The sequence below is a fragment of the Podarcis erhardii genome (assembly GCF_964252035.2).
Source record: "Podarcis erhardii genome assembly, chromosome: 10".
NCBI lineage: Eukaryota > Metazoa > Chordata > Lepidosauria > Squamata > Lacertidae > Podarcis > Podarcis erhardii.
The window spans coordinates 34,155,024-34,167,499 of NC_138500.1; the positions used below are offsets into that span (position 1 = coordinate 34,155,024).

Here is a 12,476-nt window from a genome sequence, read left to right on the forward strand (position 1 = left end):
TTAAAAACTTCCCTGAACAGGGTTGCCTTCAGATGTCTTCTAAATGTCAAGTAGTTGTTTATCTCTATGATGGGAGGGCATTCCACAGGGCGGGTGCCACTACCGAGAAGGCCCTCTGCCTGGTTCCCTGTAGCTTTGCTTCTCGCAGTGAGGAACCACCAGAAGGCCCTCGGTGCTGGACCTCAGCGTCTGGGCAGAACAATGGGGGTGGAGATGCTCCTTCAGGTTTACTGGGCTGAGGCCGTTTAGGTCTTTAAAGGTCAGCACCAACACTTTGAACTGTGCTCAGAAACGTACTGGAAGCCAATGTAGGTATTTCAAGACCGGTGTTATGTGGTCTCAGCCACCAGTCACCAGTCTAGCTGCCGCATTCTGGATTAGTTGTAGTTTCCGGGTCACCTTCAAAGGTAGCCCCACGTAGAGTGCATTGCAGTAGTCCAAGCGGGAGATAACTAGAGCATACACCACTCTGGCCAGACAGATCCTCACAACAACCCTGCCAGGTAGGCTCAGAGACTATGGCTAGCCCGAGGCTGGGCTACATGTCTGAGCGGGGATTTGAACTTTGATCTCCGGGGCGTCCTCGTCCTACCCTGTCACCCTATTGTTGTGCCAGGAGAAGCTTTACCCGCTTTATTTCTGCCTGCCAGGCTGCTGCTAATAGTAATGGCACAGGAGCACAGCAATGGACAAAGAAAGCTTGGCGGCCTTCGTTTCTCACCCGCCCTGCGCAACCCCCACTCCACACCCCAGCCTCTCTCTCCAAGGGCAGCTGCGCTCGGCCCTTGGGCAAAGGATGCGCATCCCGCTGCCGCGCATCTCCCGCCCGCTTTCCGTTCTTGAGCAACCGGGCAGGAAAAGGGCTGCCGCTCTCACTGCATAAATACTAGAGCCCCGACTGAGCGGACAGCCTGCTGCGCGGCGTTGACCCGCCCAAAAGCACAGCATGTTTGGAACTCCCACCAGGACGAGGCAGGTAGGAGGGAGATGCCCGGCCTCGGAGAGGAGGCGGGGCTGGGGGTCGCTCGCCTCGCCCTCCGGAGAGGGGGGACGGAGTGGAGCTGCTGCCCACCCTCCGAATCTGAGGCTTGTCGAGCGCTGCTTGGCTTTGTAGAAGGTCTGCCACTGGCTGCTGCTAGCAGCTAGAGGGCTTCTTTTGACCCACGTCACTCTCACGTGGTGGCTTCGCTTCGCTTGCCAATGAACTTTTGGTCCATTCATTTCTTTGCTTCTAGGAATGCCGCAGGAAGCGCCTTGCGATCCGAGGCGCGCGCCACACAAGGGCCTGTGGAAACATGTCCTGGTCTGTGAACTTGGCACCTAAAGCAGCCACATTGTTGGAAAGCTAAGCAGGACCGGGTCTGGTCAGGATCTGGATGGGAGACCATTACAGGATGACAGGTGGGGGTCGACATACAAAAACACGACGAAGGCCCTCAGATTAGCTGAGATTCCTTCAATTGCAAGAAGATGGAATGGATGACTCTTGAAATCCCTTCCAATTCTACAGTTCTATGATTAGGAAGTGGATCGGGAGACGTCTCATAACACTAGAACTCGGGACTCCCCAATGAAGCTGAAGTTCATGGAATCATAGAATTGTAGGAAGGGATCACAACGGTAATCTATTCCAACCCCCTGCAATGATGAAGGAATCTTTTGCCCAACGTGGGGCTCGAACTCACAACCCTGAGATTAAGAGTCTCATGCTCTACCAACAGATGGAAGAAATGACTTCATCACACAGAGACAAAGTTTCTGTGGATTTTTCTTCCCACAACCTGTAGCAGTCAACCAACTTTGTTGTTGTTGTTTGGTCGTTTAGTCGTGTCCGACTCTTCGTGACCCCATGGACCAGAGCACACCAGGCACTCCTGTCTTCCACTGCCTCCTGCAGTTTGGTCAAACTCATGCTGGTAGTTCCAAGAACACTATCCAACCATCTCATCCTCTGCCGTCCCCTTCTCCTTGTGCCCTCCATCTTTCCCAACATCAGGGTCTTTGCCAGGGAGTCTTCTCTTCTCACGAGGTGGCCAAAGTATTGGAGCCTCAGCTTCACGATCTGTCCTTCTAGTGAGCACTCAGGGCTGATTTCCTTCAGAATGGCTAGGTTTGATCTTCTTGCAGTCCATGGGACTCTCAAGAGTCTCCTCCAGCACCAGAATTCTAAAGCATCAATTCTTCGACGATCAGCCTTCTTTATGGTCCAGCTGACAAAGACAACAGGCATCTAAAAGTCAATCCAACTTAGGTGGCTTAAACAAAAAAGAAAAAAGGAAAGAAAAAAGGACCAGAGAGTTCTGCCTCCACTGTTTGAGGCAGTAATGCTTCTGAATAGCAGTTGCTGGAAAACATAGGAGGAGGGAATTGCTGTTGCACTCAGATGCTGCTTGCAGGCATCTGGTTGACACTGTGAGAAGACGATGCTGGACTAGAGGGGCCAGCAGGCTCCTCTCTTCTTATTATGCCAGCAGCCCTTACAGGAGGTGCCCCTCTTGAATCATGTGCCACAGAGATTTGAATTAGCAACCCATCTTGAGACCTTCTCTTCTTGGAAGGGATAAATCCCCCCCTTCCAACAGATACCAACATGCCCATCTTCCAGAGAGTCGAAAGTCTCTGTGTGCCTTTTTCCACTGAGACATCCCTGGCAGTTTTGCGTCTTTTTGCTGATTCGCTCATCTCAGGAGCCCCCTGCCCCTATGCAGCCAGTAGCCATGATATCCTGGCTGCTGTCAGGCCCCCCTTTTTAATGGAAATATAAACAGTGCTTGTTTTTTCAGCACAGAAGTGAAGGGCTGGACAGACAGCACCTGTCAAATTTTGTGTGTCATGCAGATGGGTAAAGCACAAAGCCCTCATTAAAAAAAAAAGGTGGAAATACACCTCACAGTATATCATTTCTGTACCCTAGGAAATGCTGTTAAGGGTCTGGAGTTGTGTGACACTTAGGTGGGGGGGGGGAATTATTCACAATTATCCGTGGAGAAATCTTGCTATTTGTGTGTAGCATTTTACACAGCGTACTTATGGCAAAATGCATATCTTAAATCCCTTATAGCTCCCTGGGGTGGCCTTGTGGCCACAGCCATTCAGTAGAAATGAAATGGTTTGTTTTATAATGTGCATTTTGTCTTCCCTGTATGAAACTAATTGCAGACTGAAGAGTGTGAACATCCCAGTGCTGGTGCTCTGTGGCATGTGGTATTAGATCAAGCTGCGTTATGGCTACCCAAGGTCATAACTCTTCCTTCCCCGAAGGAAAGAATGCCAGTCACCTGCTGTTTCACAGCTGGCAGTGTTTTCTCCTAGCACTCTGTTCTGCGTTAATTTGCATGTTCTTATCTGCCACTTATTTGTTACCATTTGCATCCCATCCTTCCTGCAAAGAATTTAGGCTGCTGGTTTAGCTTCGCAACGGCCTTGTGCAGTAGATCGGAGTGAGGCATAAAGCCACGCTAGACAGGATTGGAGTTGTTCTGTGTATGTAGACATGGCACTGCCCCAGTCATGTGGAAATGGGAGGTGCATTTGTAAAAACAAAAGGGGTGTGTGGATTTGCACTGCAGAACCTTCCTCGAACCAAGGTCTGTGCGCAGCTGATCTCTGCATAACTTCTCTGCCCATGCAGTTTCCCCTCAGATGTAGTTAGAATACCAAACTGAACCTGCCTAAGAGAAAAGTACTTGGGGAGAGGGGCTGTGGGCAGGTCAAGCATGGAAAGGAGACACGACCAGCCCTACCATTGGGCAGCATGAGGTAATTGCCTCAGGCGGCAGGTGCTAGGGGCCAGTAGCTCCTGGTTGTTCCTCCTGCTTCCTTTTTTGTGGCACACAGCCTCTCCTGGGGCCCCTAATCTGGCCTGCTGCCTTCATTGCCAGTCCAGTCAACTTGTATAACTGGAACAGGGAAAAGATGCCTCAGATAGTAAAATGTCTTGGCTCAGCCTTGAGGGGGATTTTAAGTTCCCTTGAGAGCTAGTGTGGTGTAGTGGTTAAGAGCGGTAGTCTCGTAATCTGGGGAACCGGGTTCGCGTCTCCGCTCCTCCACATGCAGCTGCTGGGTGACCTTGGGCCAGTCACACTTCTCTGAAGTCTCAGCCCCCCTCACCTCACAGAGTGTTTGTTGTGGGGGAGGAAGGGAAAGGAGAATGTTAGCCGCTTTGAGACTCCTGAAGGGGAGTGAAAGGCAGGATATCAAATCCAAACTCCTCCTCCTCCTCCTCTTCTTCTTCTTCTTCTTCTTCTTCCTTCTCCCATGCATTTCTTTTGCTTTGGCAATTGGAGTAGGGAAGTTCTGGGTGCCAAAAGAGAAATTGTGTACTTTTTTCCCCAACAAGACAGCTGCCAAAAGGGGTTTAATCCTTTGTATCCACTTCATGGTCCCAATGAAAATTTCATCTCCCTTTTCTCTGCCTCTCCAATGCTGCAATTGGCTCACCAGTTAAATTTCCATATACTGTATACTTATTTGAAGATGGCTATCATATCTCCTCTTTTCCAGACTAAACATACCCAACTCCTTCAAGTGCTTCAAGGCTTAGTTTCCAGACCCTTGATCATCTTGGTTGCCATCCTCTGGACATGTTTCAGCTTGTCAACATCCATCTTAAATTGTGGTGCCCAGAACTGGACACAGTATTCCAAGTGTGGTCTGACTAAGGCAGAATAGAGTGTTACTATCACTTCCCTTGAACTGGACACTATACTTCTGTTGATACAGCCTAGAATAGCATTGCTTTTTTTGCTGCTGAATCACACTGTTGAGCTTGTGGTCTACTAAGACCACTAGATTCTTTTCACAAGTACTCATGGCAAGCAGGTGTCCCCCATCTTGTATTTGTGCATCTGGTTCTTCCTGCCTAGGTCCCTACTGAAATTCATTTTGTTAGTTTGGGCTCAGTTCATCAATCTGTTAGGATAGGGTCATGTTGAATACGGATATATACTGTCTTCTGTGGCACTAACTACCCCTCTCAGTTTGGTGTCATCTGCCAATTGGATGAGCATTCCCCCACCCCCATGAATGAGCTTAAGATATGTGCTTTCTCCTCACTAAATGATACTAAATACAGGCTAAAGTACAAAGTGCGCAATGTTGTTCTAGTTAAATGAAGTCTACACTTTGAATGCTACAGCCATACTTTCAGCATCTGTTCTATTCCTTGAAGGCATAGATGGTCTTTGAATAGCAGGGCTGTGTAAGTGGTGCTTCAGGAATCAACTTGGCCTTGTGAAGGCATGCATGGGTTGCGCCTGTCAAGGAATTTATTATCTAACTTTTGTGTTCCCATGAGGGGGGAAAGCCGAACTATGAGGAAAAAGAATACGAAGGAGGAAAGTTTGCTACCATCGAGCACACTGGAGAAACATTTGATGCGGCCTGTCTTGAAGCCGTGGCAAAACTGTATAAATACTTGGAAGGAAGCAATGACCAAGGTGAAAAGCTTTACATACTTTCTTCACATCCCCCTTAATTCAGCTGCTTAATTGTTCATTATCTAATCCTTGGGGGGAAAGACAACATGAACATGTATTTGTTCATATTTGTCATTTTGTGAGTGTCTCAGAAAAGTGGAGTCTTTGATCTGCATTTCTTTTTCAGGGGCTAAGATGAGTGTGGTAGACCCAGTGTGTATCACTGCATTGCTTGCAGATGATGGGTCACTGCAGCTGAAGGTGAAAGTCTCGCTACAGATTCCAAGCCAGTTCCAGGCCAGTCCTCCTTCACCCGCTGATAAGAGCATCCGGATTGAACAGAGAGAGAAAATGGCTGTTTTCTTCATGTAGGTTTCTTAAGCTGGTTGTGTAACTCTAAAGCCAACCTGGTTCCCTCCAGGTCTTGTTGTGCCACAACTCCCATCATCCCTAACCATTGGCCATGAGAGTTTACATGTCCCCTCTCAATATGCTGTGATATTAACCACGCACCCACACACCCAATGCCTAGCAGTTACAGTACAGTCAAACCTTGGAACTTGAACGGCTCTGTTGCCGAACATTTCAGTTCCCAAACACCAAAAACCTGGAAGTAAGTGTTCTGGTTTTCCAACATTCTTCAGAACTCGAACGTCCAACACGGCTTCCACTTGAGTGCAAGAAGCTCTTGCAACCAACCGGAAACCGAGCCTTGGAACTCGAATGTTTCAGAACTCGAACGATCTTCCAGTATACAGTGGCAGTACACATTAGTACTAAATATTTAGGAATGCCCTGTTAGAGTGACTCTGGTGCCCAGCTTTTGATCATCATGCTCAGAATGCTATTTCTGTTAGCAACACTAGGGAGAATGAGAGCAGGATGGGTCTGTAGTTTGCTAGTTGTCCCAGTCAAAATGTGTACCCAAACACTAGACTTTGTGGTTAGTTTCTGTCTTCCTTTAAAGCTGCTCATACATCCCCGGGGGAGGTGTCCCCCATTCTGTGAGAACCCTGACTTTCAAATACCCAAGGCTGAGGCCTAGAAACTCTTTTAGTTGAGCTACGGCTCTGAGCCAGTAAGATGTTATACAGCAGCTGTCCATCAATGTCTAGAGTGCTAAATCCATTAGTAGCCCAAACAGATGTATCGAGAATTGATAGCCTGTCATTTCTGATGTGTCAATTCCTTTGAACCAAGCAGAAAGATCTTGAATGAATTTGGCCTGCCACTTTTGGTTGGGGAACTTGTTTATGCACACTCACTTCCCGGGGGTGTGGGGTGTGTGGGGGGACGATACAGCAGATCATTCAGCCCAAATGGCCTTTGGGTGTCACTCTGGTGTCAAGGGAAAGCAAAACTTTATTGCAATTCCTGCGATGAAGTCGGCTGTCAAGGACCACATTTCAGAAAAAGTAAGCCTCTCTTTGTCAACACAAGGGGACTAGGAATCCACTCTAATTCTCCAGGCGCAGCGAGGGGAATATGAAGAGGAGGCTTCCGTTGTTCATTCTAGATGTCTGGCACAAAATGTCATGTTGGGCTTTGGGAGCAAATTTCCCTTTGTGGCAGTTGCCTTAACCACAACCACTCTTTATGCTATTATGGTAGATGAGGTTCCCTTGACTGACATCTCTGGAAATTGCCACTAAAGACACATATTGATTCTAACCATGACTGACACCTGGGCAAATAGGATTTGATCCTCTTTTACCAAAGTCCCATGAAAACAAAAATGTAAAAAAAGGGGGAGAGGGAGTGGGTTAACGGATGTGGTTGAACAGTCTTTTTTGTTTCCTTTCTTCACACACAGTAACCATTTTAGATGCTCTTCTGATTGAGCCATTGTGAACATATTTAAGGTGCTATCTATGTTGAAGGGAACCCAGTACAATTCTGCTCAACTTTCTGCCGAGGACACAACTTAGAAATGAACAGGAGCACAATGATGCTCTTATGCAACTCTCCTTCCTTTCAGTAGGGCTTGTGCATGAGAACATCCCAGTGCATTGTATCCCATGGGCCAGATCTGTCTTATTTCCTGCTTGGCCACCTCTAATGGCACTGGAAATCTGCCACCTGCTTTGCCTTGAGATCTGCTTCTGGGGCACACTACAGAAGGGCACTTGCAAATCTAACAAATATACTTAAAAACTCTGCTTGAATTATTCTTTTTCCTCTTCTTCAATTACATTCAGGGACTGGTCCACACACCACCCTCTAATTTTCCCCTTTGTTTTTATTGTTCTCTTGTTTTTTCTTTGTTCATAGGACATTTCACGGCAATGCCAAAGGAGAGGAGTATAAGAATTATGCAGCTCAGCTGAGATCTGCAGTAGGAACTGAGAAAGCTGACCACAAAGAGCTATATATTTTCAGCAGCTATGATCCCCAAAACAAATTCTTCGGGAATCGCCATGAGGTTTCACTGCGGAAGAAGTGAGCAGTCCAAAAACAAGAAAGATGCCCCAATTGGGGAAGGTGGAAGAAGGAGGAAAATATCCACAGGTGCTATAGAAAGCTGATGTGTGTTTTGAAATTTACCCAGCATGTTTTGAGCATATTGCTTTTTATCAAAGGTTGTTCCAGCTTTGCTGCTTTCTTTCATAAGCTATGAGTTGCATTTCTTGGGCTGTTTCCCATCTAAAACAGAATAGCAGAAGTAAAATACCATTAATAAAGAGAAGTGCACTCAAAAAGCATTGGGTGAACCCAAAGATAAATACTGTAAATCAGCGGAGGGTTTTTTCTGACACCAAAACAAGTTTACCTCATTGTTGTTAGGCTGTTCGCATTCTACTATCCCCCCTTAGTTCAGAATCTAAATAAAAACTGTATCAGTAATAGGGGGAAAGGTCCTTATTCTGAGCTTGCATGTTCCTACTGTCCTTTGGTTGTGACCTCAACAATGTCAGCTAGATCTCCCCCAAAGTTGTCCAGAGGGATAATAAGACAGCTGTACTTACAAGCCAGTAAAACCGGCACCTGTTAACAGACTGGTATTTCCTGCAGCACTGTCAACCTGTTACACTCATCTGACTTGGGAGATAATTTCTATCCTTAGTTCAAGTCAACCCTAGAGGCTGCTTTCGAGTAAGGTACACTGACAACACAGTCCACAGACTCCTGAAATGGGTGTTCTTGTCTTTGGAGCCATGTTTGCATTAGAATTAGTAGAAGCTGCATCATTGGCAACAGCAACTATCACCAGCTGCCACTGTGTCATTAGGTAAGGCTCATGTGGCATTGGAAAGGCATTTGGGGCAAGTACATCTTTAGGTTGTGTCTAAATGCCAACAGCCTATTTATTTGGAAATGCCTAAGCTTTTCTTAACTTCAGTCTCCTTTTACAATCATGGATTCATATGGTTAGAATTTACCTGGAGAAATCATCTTTCTTTTCGTAAATCTGCCAAAGAATAAAATAAACTAAAATTGGAATTGACGAGTTTTCTCAGGATGATGGAATGCATGTGTGACATCTTCCAGTGGTCTAGTGGTGGTGGCACTCACCATTCTTCTGATAGAAAATGCTCTGCAGGAGCAGGGAGAGGAAAAAATGGGGGCTCAAGGAGGGTCAGTTGGGGTGGGAGTGATAAATGATCTTATTTTTATCTGAGCAATATTGGAGGGTATGGTATCCCCATATAGTGCTCTAATGGAGACCTTTGCTCTGCATTACTTTTTATTCCCCCCTTTTGAAGCGAGAGGCTCACCTCAGACTGAAGGATGAAGGACCTCAGTCCAAGCTATGATCTGACTACTGCATTTAAGCCCTGGAACACTTTGTACCTTATAACTCTTTGTTTCCTGGAATGCTTGCTGAGATGTCTTAATGGAACACCCACCCTTTTGCCAAAGCCTTTCAGCTTCTGAAGAACTGTGCAATTTTCTACCTAAATATGGATATGAAGGTCTGTTATTAAGCACATTTTAAAAATAATAATAAAAACAAATATAAAACGCATGTTTTGAGGGTGTAACTGCCATCAGAAGTATAATTTTGTGGAACAAACTAATAGTTTAGGTGTCCAAAATTAGTGCCAAAGCGACAACTTGAAACCTGAGGTGGTGCACATATGCATTCCTTTGACATCTCTGTTTGCGGGTGACAAGGTTTCTGCAGTGGAATGTCAGACGGGGCGCAGCAGCAGCGTGATGCATGGAGTCCTGGTGGAGTGGAAAGCCGTGCACTTCAGTCCCAGAGGAAATGCAAAAGGTTCCATTCCAGATATTAGGAGACACAGCAGAAAGCAGAAACCTCACTGCACTTCGGCTTCCAGGGCCAGCCAAAACATTAGGTAGAAGAAATTGGAGGGATAGAAGAGCAGATGTTCATCTTCAGATCCCCCAGACTATTCCCCCTCTGTTGGAAGGTAGAGCTCTGTGTGTGCCTCAGGTTTCCTAAGCTAGCTTGCTACCCAACAGAATGCTGCCCTGTTGCCAGAGTTGAATTAAGGTTCAGCTGTCAGTCAGGCTGACTTCTGTATGTGCCACAGGAGGCACTGTCTTGGGAAAATCATCTGGGACCAGCCCTACAAACTTCTCTATCTCGTTGTAGCACAGCTATCTTCAAGAATTGGTTTTTTCTTCCTCGCTGCCTGCATGCCTTGAAGTGAATCCAAATCGCAACTTAACTTCTAATGTGACACACTTAGTATTTCACCCGAAGATATATGGCCTGAAGACGAGCGGAGTAAAAAAGACTTTGATTAAATAAATAAGGAGGGAAATCTCAAAGCTGTTGACATCTTAGTCTGTAGGATACTGTTAGGGGGAGCATTCCCATACCTGAAGGCATTGCTTTTAGGATCAGGATCAGGTAAAAAGGAAGCACTTTTCATTCAGCACATAATTAAGGCTGTATGCAAACATATCCCCCTCCAGGAGCAGATTTTTCTCCTATGGTTTGAATTCTGCTTCCCCCCATCATTGCTTCACTATAAGTTGTTGTATTTGCTTCACTGGCTGAAAATCCAGACTAGAATTTTATCTTACACACACACACACACACAGAGAGAGAGAGAGAGAGAGAGAGAGAGAGAGAGAGAGCGCACTACCCCTTCATATGTAGATTGTAGATTATTTTATTTTTTAAAAAAAACCTTGAAAAAGCTGATCTGTGAGGCCAATAATGGCTTTGTTACTGATACATAGTCCAGCCAGTCAGAACTCTGAACAACCTGATGGGAGCTGGGAGAGAAGTGTTTGCCGCAAGGGCCAGCACTCTGCACTGCCTCATATTATAAGCACAGAGAAGAATGAGTATCCCTGAGTATCATGGCAGCCTCACCATCTCTGTGTTACTTTTCTCCAAGGCCATTAGCGTGCACTGATCTTTCCTCACATGTCCCAAAACATGAGCCACATGTCCTCCTGAAGCAGGCTGGCACCCACCATGCTCATGTTATTTCAATGCAAATTATGTTCACTACCTTGTTACAATATGTAGATTGGCAGGAATCCTCCGGCTCCTGATATTTCCAGTGCCTGGCTCGATTTTGAATAATTTGTCCTCCTTTGTTTGAAGATGGAAGATTACAGTTTAATTGTAAAGTATTTTTTCAACAATGGAGCTCCGTAGAGCTATTACACCTAGTTAATTAGCACCTATCATTCATTTTCTGTAGCAGAGGAGCGAGTTCCTCCATTGTGTGAACACCTGTTCCAAATGGATATGTGCATCTGGCAAAGGACTATCCTAAAACACTGAGCTTATATGATGCAGCATGTGCTACTAATACTCTAGGCAGAAGCGAGAAACAGTGAAAACTGTGGTCACCATCCATGTAAATCAGGGGTAGGCAACCTAACGCCTGGGGGCTGGATGCAGTCCAATCGCCTTCTAAATCTGGCCTGTGGACGGTCCGGGAATCAGCATGTTTTTACATGAGTAGAATGTGTCCTTCTATTTAAAATGCACCTCTGGGTTATTTGTGGGGCCTGCCTGGTGTTTTTACATGAGTAGAATTTTGAAGATGCTGCTGCTGGAACAAGGAAGGGCCATTTAGCTATCCTGGTTGTTAGCCACAAATAGATTTACCCCCCATTTTATTTAAAATGCATCTCTGGGTTATTTGTGGGGCATAGGAATTCATTCATATTTTCCCCCAAAATATAGTCCGGCCAACCACATGGTCTGAGGGTCCCGCGGCTGAAAAAGGTTGCTGACCCCTGATTTAAATTGATTGATAACAGGTTCAAAAAAGCTAAAAAGGCAAGTTTCTTCTAACTACGCATAATTATGGAATTCACTGCCACAGAGTATGGTGAGAGCCACTAGCTTTAAAGCAAGATTATAAAAACATTTCTTGGGGGGGGGGGTAAATCTATTTGTGGCTAACAACCAGGATAGCTAAATGGCCCTTCCTTGTTCCAGCAGCAGCATCTTCAAAATCCCAGCTTCTGGGAGGATGCAAGCAATGGAGAAGGACTGTTGCTTCCTTGCCCTGCTCATGGACTCCCAGGAAGCATCTGATTGGCCATGCCTAGAAACAGAATGCTAGATGAACCCCTGCACAATTCATCTGAACTATTCTTACATTTTTAGATTTCCCCGGAGAGAAGAAACAACTGGCTTTTGTCTACAATGTGCTTCTGTTCTTTGCTGCTACGTCTGTGCCCTTATGGTGTGAAGGTGGGGATTTACTAGAATTCGTCACTGTAATAAGCCTCTGCCTTCCTCACAACCTTTGCACAGCTCTTATGCAAACACAACAAAAAGCCTCGCTAGAGAATGTGCAGCTTCTCCCATCCCTTTTCGGTTCCCTAAGCAAGTGGTGCTGATGTAAAACAAAACAAAACGTAGAACAGAAAAGAGGCAGGGCCTTTGGCTCCATGCATTTTGTTGTTGTTGTTGTTTAGTCGTTTAGTCGTGTCCGACTCTTCGTGACCCCATGGACCAGAGAACGCCAGGCACTTCTGTCTTCCACTGCCTCCCGCAGTTTGGTCAAACTCATGCTGGTAGCTTCGAGAACACCATCCAACCATCTCGTCCTCTGTCGTCCCCTTCTCCTTTCCCAACATCAGGGTCTTTTCCAGGGAGTCTTCTCTTCTCAT

General features: G+C 46.0%; 1 protein-coding gene across 2 annotated transcripts; it reads left to right on the forward strand.

Moving 5' to 3' along the window:
- The first annotated feature begins 825 nt into the window (after window positions 1–825).
- On the forward strand, window positions 826–9,384 carry HEBP1 (heme binding protein 1). Of its 2 annotated transcripts, none has more exons than XM_081877554.1 (4): window positions 826–976; window positions 5,297–5,438; window positions 5,605–5,785; window positions 7,689–9,384. In XM_081877554.1, exons 1-4 carry the CDS (start codon window positions 947–949, stop codon window positions 7,858–7,860), a joined length of 525 nt encoding a protein of 174 aa, XP_081733680.1. In that variant the 5' UTR covers window positions 826–946; the 3' UTR covers window positions 7,861–9,384. The 2 variants fall into 2 exon arrangements, with proteins under 2 accessions (XP_081733680.1, XP_081733681.1); XM_081877555.1 differs by having other exon boundaries at window positions 846–976; window positions 5,306–5,438.
- Window positions 9,385–12,476: the final 3,092 nt, after the last annotated feature.